This window comes from Equus asinus, chromosome 17, assembly GCF_041296235.1.
Source record: "Equus asinus isolate D_3611 breed Donkey chromosome 17, EquAss-T2T_v2, whole genome shotgun sequence".
NCBI classification, from domain to species: domain Eukaryota; kingdom Metazoa; phylum Chordata; class Mammalia; order Perissodactyla; family Equidae; genus Equus; species Equus asinus.
Window position 1 is genome coordinate 10956280 of NC_091806.1, and position 12650 is coordinate 10968929.

The window sequence follows — 12650 nt, forward strand, 5'->3', positions numbered from 1 at the left end:
CAGGCGATACCTGCCCAAATTGAAAGCGTTCCCCTCTCGCTACATCTACGAGCCCTGGAATGCCCCCGAGGCCGTTCAGAAGGCGGCCAAGTGCATCATCGGTGTGGACTACCCACGGCCCATCGTCAACCACGCCGAGACCAGCCGGCTCAACATCGAGCGGATGAAGCAGATTTACCAGCAGCTCTCCCGCTACCGGGGACTCTGTGAGCAGCTACTGCCCCCAGCACCGTCCCCTAGCTCCCTAAAGGGAAGGACGGCAGCTGTGGGCTTGCAGAGTGGAGATTGGGATTTCTGGATATTTGCAAAGGGAGATTGAGTTCTGTCTTCCAGGCTGTTAGGTTGACTTGACTTCCCCGGGCACAGAACAGTGGGGGCTGGGCTGTGTCAGGCCTCGCTGAGTTGTCGTGGCTGGTGGGAAGAGATGGAGCCTCCGTGTTGTGGCCCAGCACCCCCTGCCTTGTTTTCACCTGCCCGGCAGCCCTCTGCAGTCCCGTGAGAGTCTGATCAGTCCCTCCCCTGTCCCCCAGGTCTACTGGCGTCTGTCCCTTCCTATGTGGAAGACCTCAGCAACCCGGTGGCAGAGCCCAGCTCGAGCCAGGCTGGGAGCGTGAGCAGTGCGGGTGAGTAGCAGCTGGCCTCCCTGGCCTGCGCCATCCCAAAGGCACTGCAGGACTAACACCACTCCAGTCACTGAGGGCTGAGGACAAAGGCCGGGACCAGTCCCTGCTTCCATGGAGCTTAGGTCCCGCCTGGAGGAGACAGATAGTAAAGGCACCATGCAGGCTCATTTCCGATAACAAGTGCTTGGGGGAAATAAAATTGAGTGACCTCGTAAGAAAGGGGCTGGGGAAGGGGGACGACTTGAGGTTACTTTAGATCGGAGTGGCCGGGGAACGCCTCTCTGAGCAGGGACCCACATGGTGAGCAGGAGCCAGCCTTTCCAGGAACTGGGAAAGAACATTCCAGGGAAGGGGGCTAGCAAGAAGAGACACAGTGACGGGAGCGAGCTTAGCTCATTCAAGGCACAGAGGGAAGCCAGTGGGCTGCATGTCCCGAGTGAGGAGCCAGACGGGATGAGGACGAGACGTCGTGGGAGTAGCACTGTGCAGGCTCAGCGTCAGCGAGGAGGGCTAGGCTCCTGTCCTTGGTGCGCTGAGAAGGCGCTGACCACGGGCAGCAGGGCGGGGCACAAGCTGCTTGTGTTTTAAAAGTGCTCTGCCTGCTGTGTGGAGGGACAGTGTGGGTGAGCGTGAGCACAGGGAGGCTAGGAAGGAGGCGACTGCAGTTGTCCGGGCAGGAGACGACAGCCGGGCCCCGGTGGTGGCAGGGAAGAGAGAGGAGACAGACTTACCCCCTCCTTTCGGCTCCGGCTGAGGTCAGTAAGGCGAGACTGGCAAGCACTCCAGGGCTTTCTCTAGTTTGCCCAGCCAGGCTGGCTCCACAGGTGAGGGCACCACTCATTCCTGTTTCAGGAGGCTCATTCAGGCTCGCAGGGAAGTGACCTCCTTCGGAGCAAGGACAGCAGACAGGCCCAGCCAGACTCTAGCCTGGAACCCAAGGGATTTGGGGCCCAAAAGCAGGCCCGCTGCCCACAGGCCTGGTCGTGCTCTCCTTGGACATTTCTAGGCGAGGGCACTGCCAAGGGGCAGGTTGGAGGAGCCTTGGTGAACCGGCTTCCTACCCCCTAAAGGGCCACCTCTGCACAGTTTCAGGCCCTCGTGGCTGTCCACACAGTTGGTGTGACGCTTCACCTGCCTCCCTACAGGCCCAAGACCACCACCCAGTGGCCCAGCATCCCCCAAACGCAAGCTGGAAGCCGCCGAGGAGCCGCCCGGTGAGGAGCTCAGCAAACGGGCCAGGGTGGCAGAGCCGCCGAGCAGGGCTGTCTGAGGTGAGCGCGGCTTCCCGGTCAGTGACGGGGACAATGGGAGAGGGGGCGTGGGTTTGGAAAGCTGCTGCCCTGCCCACCAAAGGGTAAAACAGCCAACGAGAATGAAACCTGCTGGGAACTGCACGATTTTTGAGGATTTCAGCTCAGAAATTCTGTTCTGACTTCCGTACCGTCTAAAATTGAAAAGGAAGTTCAAAAGTAAAGCCCTTTTTTTCTGTGCCAGGTAAGGAAAAAAATTTTTTTGGCTCTTACTACTTATGAAAGTGAGTCAAAGCCAACAAAAAGAAAGCTGAGACCGGATGTGAAGCTGTGGTTGAGAAAAGGCCCTGTGGCAGGCAGGGTCTGAGGATGCTCCCGGCCCATCAGCCGCTGCCCCTCAGGCTGTGTTCTGCAGGCAGGCCGGCGGGGGGCAGCACTCCCCTTCCGAAGACAGGCAGAGGCCCAGTGGCGGCTCCCTTGGCCCAGCCCCACCAAGGACCAGCCAACCTGCTCCCGTCACCTCTGCCTCTTACAGCCACTGCTCCATTCTCACCTCTCTTGCGGCTTCCACTCCGCGCTTCCCCAACAGCACTCATCTTTCGTGGAAGCCCCTTTGAATGTTGTTAAGAAAAAAAAAAAGCCTGGCTCCCCCCTCCCCGGGGCAGGAAGAGCCTTTGCTGGGAAAATGTAAATTACGTCCTCTTGGAATCTTCCTCTCAGGCTGTTCCTTCTGTGCCATATCTGCATCATTAGATTGGAGGGTGATTTTCTTCATGGAGCCGACTGATTCTTTCTTCCGAGCCCTTCCACTTCCGGGCCCAGCGGGGCCATCTGGTGGGAGTGTCTAGGCTGGAATGCCCGATGAGACAGTGACTGTTTGGTGCTTGCGCCCAGTACCCTGCTAGGCTCTTTGTCTAGACGTGCTGATGGACAGGTTGGTGCTATCTTGTCCTCGGAGCCCCGGGAAGCTTAGATGCTACTCTCTTAGCCATCTCTGTGCTCCGTGATGCTAAGCAAAGTTCTTTCCGTCTTACAAATCTGGAACTTGCCATGCTGGTACTCGGAATTTCAGGTGAAAGGACCAAAGAACCAGAGAGGTTAAATGTGTGGCTCAAGGTTGCTCAGGAAGCTTATGGCATCCAATTCAGCATGAAATTGTTGCCCGCCGGGGTGTGAGGAAAGGGAGCATGTGACGTATGACATGTCATATGATGCCATCCACAGCGAGTTCACAGTCTGCTTAGAAAAAGAAGACAACCTGTAACTCCTAGACAGATGATACGGACCCTGCCAGCTTGTCACAGGCTGCTGTTGGTGGGCTGGGGCAATCAGGGACTATAACCCAGAAGTTCACACTAGGGGGCCTCAAAGGGTAATTGCATTTAGGCAGCAAGAAGGGCATTTCAGACAAGAGAAACAGTTTAACGATTAAGTGATCTCGTCAAGTAACTGCTCTGAGACTCAGTTTCCTCCCCTATGAGTTAGGTGGTGGTTGCAAAGATTCAATGATTAAATACACGTGAGTTAGGAATGTGTGGGGCTGCTGAGAGTAGAACCCTGACCACTGTGGCTAAAACAAACGGGTTTATTTTTCTTACCTAACGAGAGGCCCAGAGCTGGGTGTTGCTGGTTTTGGTTTGGTGGCTCAACGATGTCAAAGCCAGTTTTTCTGAGATTCTCTCGCTTCGTGTCTCAGGGTGGCTGCCATAGCTTCAGGCATCAATTCATCATTCAAAGCAGGAAAGAGAAGGAATGGCAGAGACAGCTGTACTCGTTCATTCAGTAAACACATCAGGTGTTCACAGTTTGCCAGACACTGTTGTAGGCATTGGGATATGGCTGTGAACAAGACGGACAGAGTCTCTTCCCTCTTGGGTGCATCTTTGTGGGAAGAGACAGACAATAAACAAATAAATGGATCTATGATATGTCAAGAGGCCCTAAATGGGATGATGGAAAACTAAAATTGGGTGAGAAGATAGAAAGTGCAGGTTGGGGCACGGTGGAGGCTGCAGTTTTATAAGATAAGGGCTGTCAGGAGAGGCCTCTCTTCCTTTTTAGTAAGAAAATAAAAGCTTTCCCTGAATAGCCCTCCCCCACCTTTTCATGTTGGGCTCATGAGCAGAACCTTGTCAGTCTCAAAGCCACCCCCAAGGTGTGAAACGGGATTGTCAGGATTGCCTTAGACCATTGGCTTTAGAAGTTGACTGAGCAGCAGAACCCCAGAGGATTCGTTCAGCCACAGGCGGCCGGGCCCCACTCCCGGGGTTTCTGATTCAATAGGTCTGGGGTGGGACCTGAGAATCTGCATTTCTGACGAGTTCCCAGCTGTTGCTGCTGCTGCTGTTCCTGGACTGCGTGTGCTTCGAGAATTGTGATTAGACCAGTCGTGAGCCGTTGTCTGGGCCAGGCTCGGGGCCCCTGAATAAGGCCTCGGTTCTGTTAGCTAGGAAGTGTGGATACCGGTAGACAGCTAACGGGTCTGCCTCATACGCAGGACACTTAGCCCAGTGCCTGGCTCATAAGTTCACAAGTACCCAGTAAATGGCAGCTATTATTATTAGTATTATTACAGATACTGTTATCATTAGGATTTTAGAAGTTTGTAAGGTTACAGTTGGTCTGATCGTGGAGGCTCTTAAATATCAGGCAGATGAGTGCTTAGTGTACTCGGGGAGCTAAGGAGCATTTTGGGACAGGAGGGTGAAGTGATCACACTGGCATTTGGGGAAGGTTAACCAGGCACTGGGCGGGACCTGCAGATGAATGGCGGAGGGGAGAGAGCCAGCCCGGAGGCCGGGGCAGGGAGTCCAAGTGGACAGGGGTGCAGCGTCAGCACCTGTCTCTTGCCATGTGGTCCAGGAAAACGTCCATCAGCCTATGGGCATCTTAAGGACCAATTCTCAAGGTTTACTGTGCCTTTAATCATGGCTGATTGGGCCGTTAGGCCAGGCTGACTGCATGGTAGGAAGTGGGGGCCAGGGGGTCAGAGGAGTTGGGCAGGTGCAGACAGCCCCCCAAGACAGACTGGGGAGGAACAGCCGTGTTCTTTGCGAGCCCTGAGAAGAAAGAGTGCCCTGTTCTTCACTGGCTGCTGGTGGTAGCTCCTGGGCCTAAAGATGTTCAGCATCCTCATCTGTGGACCAGGGATAACAGCATCTTGTCAGCTGCCCTACCCGTCGAGCATACATGTCAGGGAGAGAAAATGCAAACTATGTGAAAAGCCTTTGAACAAGTCAAAGGCACACACGGATGAAATCACGTCCCTGCCCGGCCCACGCTTCTCAGGGTGTCTCTGACTGTGTTACCGTTCCCGGCACCTTGGGCTAGGCGGACCCCAGAGCTGTGGCCGCGTGGCCTATGTTGACATGGTACCGTATTGAGAGGCAGGAGAGGAGACGGTGCCCGCCGGTCTTAGTTGTGTGGCTTGGGGCTGGATACCTAACCATTCTGGGACGCTTGAGCTGCAAGCTGAGACTCATCGTTCTTTTCCAGCCTGAAGGCTCCATCCTGGACCTTCGGAGGCCCCGTTTAGCTCTGAGCTCCATAGTTCTGTGGTTCTGTTATTTCTAAGGCCCCAGCCTGTGGCAGCTCACAGGGCAGACAGTGACTCTCAGTTTGGACTGATCTTGTGGGAGAACCCGCCCTGGTATCAGTAGGTACCGTGTTCACCTCAAACCCACACCAGCGTCTGTCCCGCCTTTGGTTTTATTGTACGATGCTCACTAAACTGGAAAACAAGCCAGCCCCCAAACAGCTCTCGTTTCAGCTGCTTCCCCGTAATCCCCAAAGCCGCTGACTGCTCAGGATTCCATTAGCTCCGAATTGTGCACAGATTTTTCTCATTGGTCCAATTATTTCACCACAGGAGGATCAGCTCACGTGGCCCAGCTGCCCTTGTGCTGGTACACAGTGGTGTCGAGAGAAGCCCCATTGAACACAGGGTTCACGGCCAAGGAGCCATCTCCCCTCCCCGCGCACTTCCCCCGAGCGTGGTGAGCCCGGGCTTCGCTGGGGAAAGCCTGATCCTGGAATCTCTTCACCGTTCTTTTGACACGTGTTTAGCGTATGTCCCTCCGTGCAGGACACACTGTCCGTGAAGGGCCCTGGGCAGTCTGTAAATGCTCCACAGGGGAAGTAGAGGCAGTGAGGGGTTCTGAAAAGTGCCCGGCCTTACGCTCAGACCCGTGTCCCCTCCCAGCCCTGCCACCACTGCCTGGGAGACCTCGCACAAGCCACCTCGTCTCTCTGGGTCTCAGTTTCTGACCTGGAAATGAGAAGTTGGGGCTTGGTGTCCCCTTGCCCTTTCCGTGGCCCTCGCTGAGCAGCGTCCCCTCCCTTTGCTGCAAGGTTTGTATGGCGCAGGGAGGGTACGGGTGTGATGGACGTGAGGAGTTGACCTGAGCTGGGAGCTCAGCCTGGTACCCCGTCCAGGCCCAGCTGTGTCACCGTACTTGCTGCTCCTAACTTGGGCGCTGTGTCTCCCCCACTGTGGTGGGGAGAGGACGACATCTAAGGCTCCATTACAGGCTCCAAACAGGTTTCCTCTAGACCCTGAGCTGTTGAGGTCTCCTTTGTGGCAGCAGCTCCCGCATGCGTGTTCTCCATGCGCCCTCCAGGGCTGGGATTGGGGCTGGGCTCCAGATCAGGGCTTCTTGTTAGCATCTGCAGGATGGGAGTGGTGTGAGGGCACAGGCACCAGGGGCCATCCTAGCTAACACTGGGTACACCGAGGGAGGCAGTTACGAAGGGATTGTGTGTTCCAGCTGCTTCTGTGTTTCTCGGATTAACGACAGGTTGAAAGAGTTGCACAACCGGGAGACTGATTTTTCTGTGCGTGTTTTTTGTGAGTTGATTTTTCCCTTGGAGCGTCGTTCCTCCCTTTCCCTTCGTGCTGCTGTCATCATTTTCCTGCACGGCCTCCTTTGATCCTTCCTGCCCCCTTTTTCTGCAGACTTGTGCCCAAGCTTGAAAACAAGAGCCCGGGGACCATGCAGTTATCTGCTGATCAAGCAGCTTGAGGAACTAGTTGAATAGGCCTTTGACTAGCTTGGTAGACAAGGACAAGCTGGGTCTTCTAAACCTTGGTTTTCTGTGTTTGCCTTTTTGAATGCATCAGAGACGGTTTGGGGTCACTGGGGCTTATCTGAGGCCAGGACACTTCCCCCTCCCATCTTGAGCTGGCCCGCGGCTAAATCGTGTGTCAGCATGCGTCTCAACTGCTGCCAATATAGCATCTGACCCGCCTCACTCCTTGTCTTCCGAGTGGAGGCCGTGCTTCCCAGCCCCTGTTGGATTACCCGTGCTTGGGAGAGTCTGACGGGATGGAGCCTCTCCCCAGAAGATGGCACCTGTTCCCACGCACGGAAAAGCGTGCTCAGCCCTTCAGGGTCTTCGTGGACTGCCCCTTAAGCCCATGCTTGGACCCCCTAAAGCTCCAGGGCCCCCAGACTAAGAGTCTTGTTCTGAGGAATTTTCAAGCCCTCTTATCTCCTGGCGCCTGAAGGTGGAGAAAACACTGGAAGCCAAAGCGTCGGCAGGAGGGCCCGTGTGGCAACCTCTCCAGGCCTGGAATGTCCAGTTTCAGGAGACTGTCTGCTCTTCGGCTCAACAGGAAGGTCTGGAGAGAGACCTGTGTCTAAAACAGCACAGCCACCTTGTTTCAGCAAACACGCACACTTTAGTCGCTAATGTATTTATTTGTAGTGAAAACATATGGTTAGGTTATTATAGTACAAGCTGAAAGAGAGACGTGGTTGGACATAATACGCATTGTAAAGAATGAGGTACTGACCCAGGCGGGAGCCCGCTCCTATGGTTGCCCTTTATTTTACCCAGCTTCTAGATAAACGGATCCAGGTAAAATCTTCTTCGGATTTAACATTTGTCTTAAAAGGGCGGTATGTGTCAGAAGACTGGTTTTGAATCCTTCTCTCTAGTGTCTTTGACTCTTGAGAGCATTTCATTTTTTATTAACATCTGAACTTCCGTTTGTGTCACTCAGATATTAGTCATGCCACCTTGTTGACTTTCTTTTCACATCCTCTAGAAGTCTTAATGAGCAATTCTATAATACAGAGATTACTTCGTGGTAAAAATACAGGTTTGGAAGCAGACTGCCCCAGCTTTCCCTGCCTGGCTCTCCCACTTCTGGATGCCATAGTCTCGGGCAACTCATCCTCTCTGGCTCCAGTTTTCTCGTCTGTAAAAACGGAGGCTGTGCCTTCAGGGGTGAGGGGACCGCAAGCTGTGTTTGTTGCCAGAGCCGCCATAACGAAGTGCCACAGACTAGGTGACTCGGAAATTTATTTTCTCACGGTTCTGGAGGCTGGAAGTCTGAGACCAAGGTGTCGGCAGGGCTGGTTTCCTCTGAGGCCTCTCTCCCTGGCTTGCAGACGGCTGCCATCTCCCTGCGTCTCCCCGTGGCCTTCCCTCTGTGCGCGTCTGTGCCCTCAGCTCTCTTTGTAAGGCCACCAGTCATATGGAATTAGGGCTCACTCTATAATCACCTCATTTTACCGTAATTACCTCTTTAAAGACCCTGTCTCCAAAAGCAGTCACGTTCTGGGGCACTGGGGCTTCACTGTAAGAATTTTGAGGGGAGACAATTCACCGATAACACAAGTGGACAGTGTCTGAGCCACAGCAGGCTCAGGAAGCCGTGTTATTCTTATGGGCCTCAGCAGCACCTAAACTGTATGAACTTGTAAGGGAACCCTGCTTGTCTCTGTACACCCTCAGACACACTAGACCTACTTCACCAGGCAGCCCAGCAGTATGACGGGCTTGAGGCCATCTCTTCCTCTGCCCCGGATTCAGGCTCTTATAAATCTTTAAAGTGAGTCATCTTTGTGTCTCCTGTCTCCCCCGCCATCTTCTAGCACTGTGCCAGAGTTCTTTTGTCTATATGTGGAAGTGTGCTCACCTGCTGATTCCAAACTCAGTCATTGCCCTCATCCTCAAAATTACTCGTCCTAGCTGGCTTCTCTTGCATTTTTTTCTGATTCTCCATCTCTGGCAGCAGCTGCTGTGCCTTGAGTCAGAAACTGCCCTTGTCATATCTGAGCAAGTGTCCCCCGTGGCCTCACGTGAGTCTCACACAGCCATCTCCTCCTGGGCTGCCCCTGGCCCTGGAGCAGAGGAGGCCCAAGGCGTCTGCAGGGGAGCTTGCACTCAGGGGCAGTGTGCAGGCACCCACTGGCATCCTGGCAACAGCCTTGTCCCCAGGTGTTGTGGCCCATGTGGCACGGTTCCCTCTTCGGGCTCTTCCCAGTTCCCGGTCCGAGCGTCCCCGGAGAAGCAGCCAGAGGAGCTTGTGTCCCCGGGCAGCTGAGCAGCCTCCTGAATGTTCCTTTCTGTACTGTTTTTTTCTTCCAGCTGTGGTGCCGTGGCTCTGCGAGCAAAGCCTGGGTGCCCGAGCAGCCGCGTGGCAGCAGAGTGCAGCCTGCAGAGAAGCCGATCGCCATCACGACAGAGAGGGAGCAAACATGTGTGTGTGTGTGTGCACGTGTGCAGGGGGAGGGATGGTGTGCCTGTTTGCGTGTGCATGCGTCTGTTACACTCTTGTGATTCTGAGCGCTGCCCGGGCCGGAGGAGTCCCTGTAGCAGCTCACCTCAGCCTCCAGACACCAGGCCGGAGGTCATGGCAGTGACTTTCAGCCAAGACCTGTCTGCAAGCCAGCTGCCCTGTCTGGATGGAAGAGGGGCGGGACCCTGGCTGGGAGTCTGCCATCTGCCCCCACTCGCTCCCTCTTCACATGGGACTGAGGGGCAGCAGGGCAGCGTTTCTGACTTGTCCAGAGCGTGGCACTCTAGAGGCGGCCGGAGCCCTGCTGGGCTCCTGCTTTATGACCCTGGAGGCTGGAGTGGACCAGTGCTGTTCAGACATGGCCACCTGGCCTGGCTTCTTTCTTATTTTAAAATCCCCAGCCACGGGGTCCTCCAGACCCCTCCTCAGGCATCTGGGACTGAGCACAAGGCTGTAGACAGGTCTGAAACTTTCCACCATCCTACGGAAGTACACCAGGTGCCTGAGCGATGTGCTGTGCGCACGGTACTATAGATGGTGGCCCAGAAAGTGCGTCCACGTTTTGGGGGCTGCAAGCCTAAGGGTAGGAATAGAATCCCAGCTCTCGCTGTCCTTCCTCAGAAGCTGAGAGCCAGCCTCAGAGCAGACCGTGGCGAGTCGGTGCCTCCCCCACGAGGAGGCCAGGTTCCTGGCGGTAGAAAGCCCCGGCTGCTCTAGCCACAGTCCAGGGCACCAGAGGTCTGCCACTGAGGTCAGCTGACACCCAGCCAGGGAAGCCATTCTAGTCTGTTCTGTAGGCTTCCAGGCCCTGCCCGGAACTGGTCAGCATCCAAGCTGCCACGTCAGCTCTCCCAGGAGCTGGACGCCAAGTACCCAGGCAGGTGAACTCGGGTGGGGACTGCCAGGGCCAGTTGGGAAAGGTCCAAATCGAGATCCCACCCAGTGCACCAGCCCTTCCAGAAGCCGCAGGTGGGAGGTTTGACCCAGAGAAGCCAAGGCCTTGCATTCCAGGAGTCGCCTGTGCCTCCCAACATCCCCTCCCACGGCTGAAGGCCTGTGTTGAGAAATGCGTACTGAAAGGAGGACTGTGTCGTCAGCTGGAGCAAGTCTTCCTTCCACGCTGTGGCCTGCACTTGAGCCACCGTGTGTGTGTGTGTGTGTGTGTGTGTGTGCACGTAGCTGAGAGGCTAATTCCTCTTCGGATTTTGTCCTCACGTGTAACATTAAGCTGGCCTCTGGGCCTTCTTTTCTCTACCTCCCCTGTGACCTTTCCTAGCCTCATAGCTGTTAACTCCCTTCGCCCCAGCCCTGTCCCTCACTGTCCTCTGTCCTCGGACCAGAACCCGGGGCAGGCCCCTGTCTCCTGCATCTGTGCAGCACGTTGACAGGCTTCCTCCTGAGAGGTCCTCAGGTTTTCTCAGCCAGAGAGCTGCCTTTAGAGTCTGACTGTATGTATGTCACCCTCGCTAGAAATGTCCCGTGATCACGTGGGGGAGCAGGGCCCAGGTGATGGTGTGTATTCACAGTATTGGGTTGGGCGTTTCCCCATTCCCTTAGCCCCAGCCAGGAGGAAAGAGACTCGGGGGCTATTGCTGGAAGAGGCGTAGAGGGAGCCTGGGAGAGCTGGTCTGAGAGTCAGAAGGCCGGAGAGCTTAGGACGAGAGTCACTATTTATTTAGCAGCACCTTCCTATATCAGGATGACTCCCTTTCCCTGCCTGTCAGATGATGGCTCTCTTCCCTAAGGTGAAACTTGGCACGACCACCTCCCCCGACTTGTGCACCATCCCTGGCATGCTGGCCTATTCCCAAGGGAATGGAGCCGTCCACTCCCAGAGCTGGGAGGGACCGCGTGAGGAAAGGGTGCATCCAGTGGCCTGGAGCTCCACGATGGCTTCGGGCCTCCCCTCTCCTGGCCCAGGTAACCCTGGGGACTGCTGCAGAGCATTGCCTCAAAACCCCACCCAAGGGCCAGCATGGGGGAGAGGTGGTCGCAGGTAAAATGCACTTTATATGGAGATTTTCGATTGCTGGGAAGGTGTGTTTCTCCCACAGTTTGTGACTAGTCACTTGTTTCATAAACGTCTCACTCTGTTTAAGCAAAGCTGTGCTGTGGTCAATCTTGTGGGAGGTCTGGGAACCGTGAGTCAGGAAGGCTGAGCCAGAGTAAGCCTGAGGCCAGACCGCCTTGGTTCTGCTGCACCCAGGAGCCTCTCACCCTTCCTTGGAGGTGACGGAAGGAGTGGAGTGGGAGATGGATGAAGGGGAGCCTCCTAGGTGAGCGGCCAGAGCAGACTAATGACAGCTCCAGAGCTTGGTGAGAGTTAGGAGTCCATCGGCCAGAGTGGTACACAGCACTCGGGCCCCAGGAGAGGCTCCTGATGGCTGTCCTGCAGTGACCCAGCCTCGCCACCCCCTTAGAGCCCCCAGGCTGGGCATCAGTGGTAGGGCCCTCTCCAGGCCCTCAATCCATCCTTTACCTCAACTCGCTCACTTAAGCCACAGCTGTGTGTGCGTGGAGGGGATGCAAGCCCCCAGCTCTGGTCAGTGGTCGAGCTCTGCCCGCAGCCGAGCCCAGGGCCTGTGTGCTGGCTTTGTCTCATGCCATCTGGCCAGAGTGTGGCCCCTCTCTGTGCAGTGTGCGTGGGCTTTCCTGCGGGACCCCTGGAGATGAGAGCCTTGTTAGTCCATACCCCAACTTCCTGTGGGAAGAATATCACCAGCTGCCCTGCACAGAGTGAGGAAGGGGAGAAGGAGGGGCTTGACCCTGGGACTCGGCTCATTTTTGGCTCTGCTTTGAAGCTCCTGCTGGCCCCCTTCCCACCAAGACCTGGGCCTCCCGTCCCCTGGCTTCTAAGTGGTTTCGGCTTGGGCTTGGAGCTAAGATTTGTTCTTGAGCAAAAGGTTCTGGAAGATAGAGTTGTCCTCCACACACACTCCTGACCTGGGGATGCTCCCTAGTTGAGGCAAGCACACATTCTCAGGAACAATTATTTGCCGCTATGACAAGACTGCTTTCCTGGGAGGAAAGCGGACCCCATAGCAGCAGATGGTTGCTGTTGGGCCTAGTGGAAGGAGCCTGGGCCAAGATGGCAGGGATGGTCAAGTGGCCGCCCCTCTGGGCTCAGGGGCAGGGAGAAGAGAGGCAGCCAGGGCCTTGGGCTCCAGGTGCTGGGGTGTTCTCGGGCCTGGGCCGGGGGACTGGTGACTGCAGGACAGGCGCCTGCAGCTGCTTTCTGGGTGCCACGTT

At 55.7% G+C, this 12650-nt stretch overlaps 1 protein-coding gene across 2 annotated transcripts in view; it reads left to right on the forward strand.

The window, feature by feature from the left end:
• Positions 1-11504, forward strand: part of CRY2 (cryptochrome circadian regulator 2) — a 31667-nt gene extending 20163 nt beyond the window's left edge. For both annotated transcript variants that reach the window (XM_014861181.3, XM_070487671.1), the window contains exons 9-12: positions 4-206; positions 531-623; positions 1769-1894; positions 9251-11504. In XM_014861181.3, coding sequence (XP_014716667.3) covers positions 4-206; positions 531-623; positions 1769-1893 — 421 coding nt within the window. In that variant the 3' untranslated portion in view covers position 1894; positions 9251-11504. The remainder of the gene's footprint in view (positions 1-3; positions 207-530; positions 624-1768; positions 1895-9250) is intronic.
• The last annotated feature ends 1146 nt before the right edge of the window (positions 11505-12650 follow it).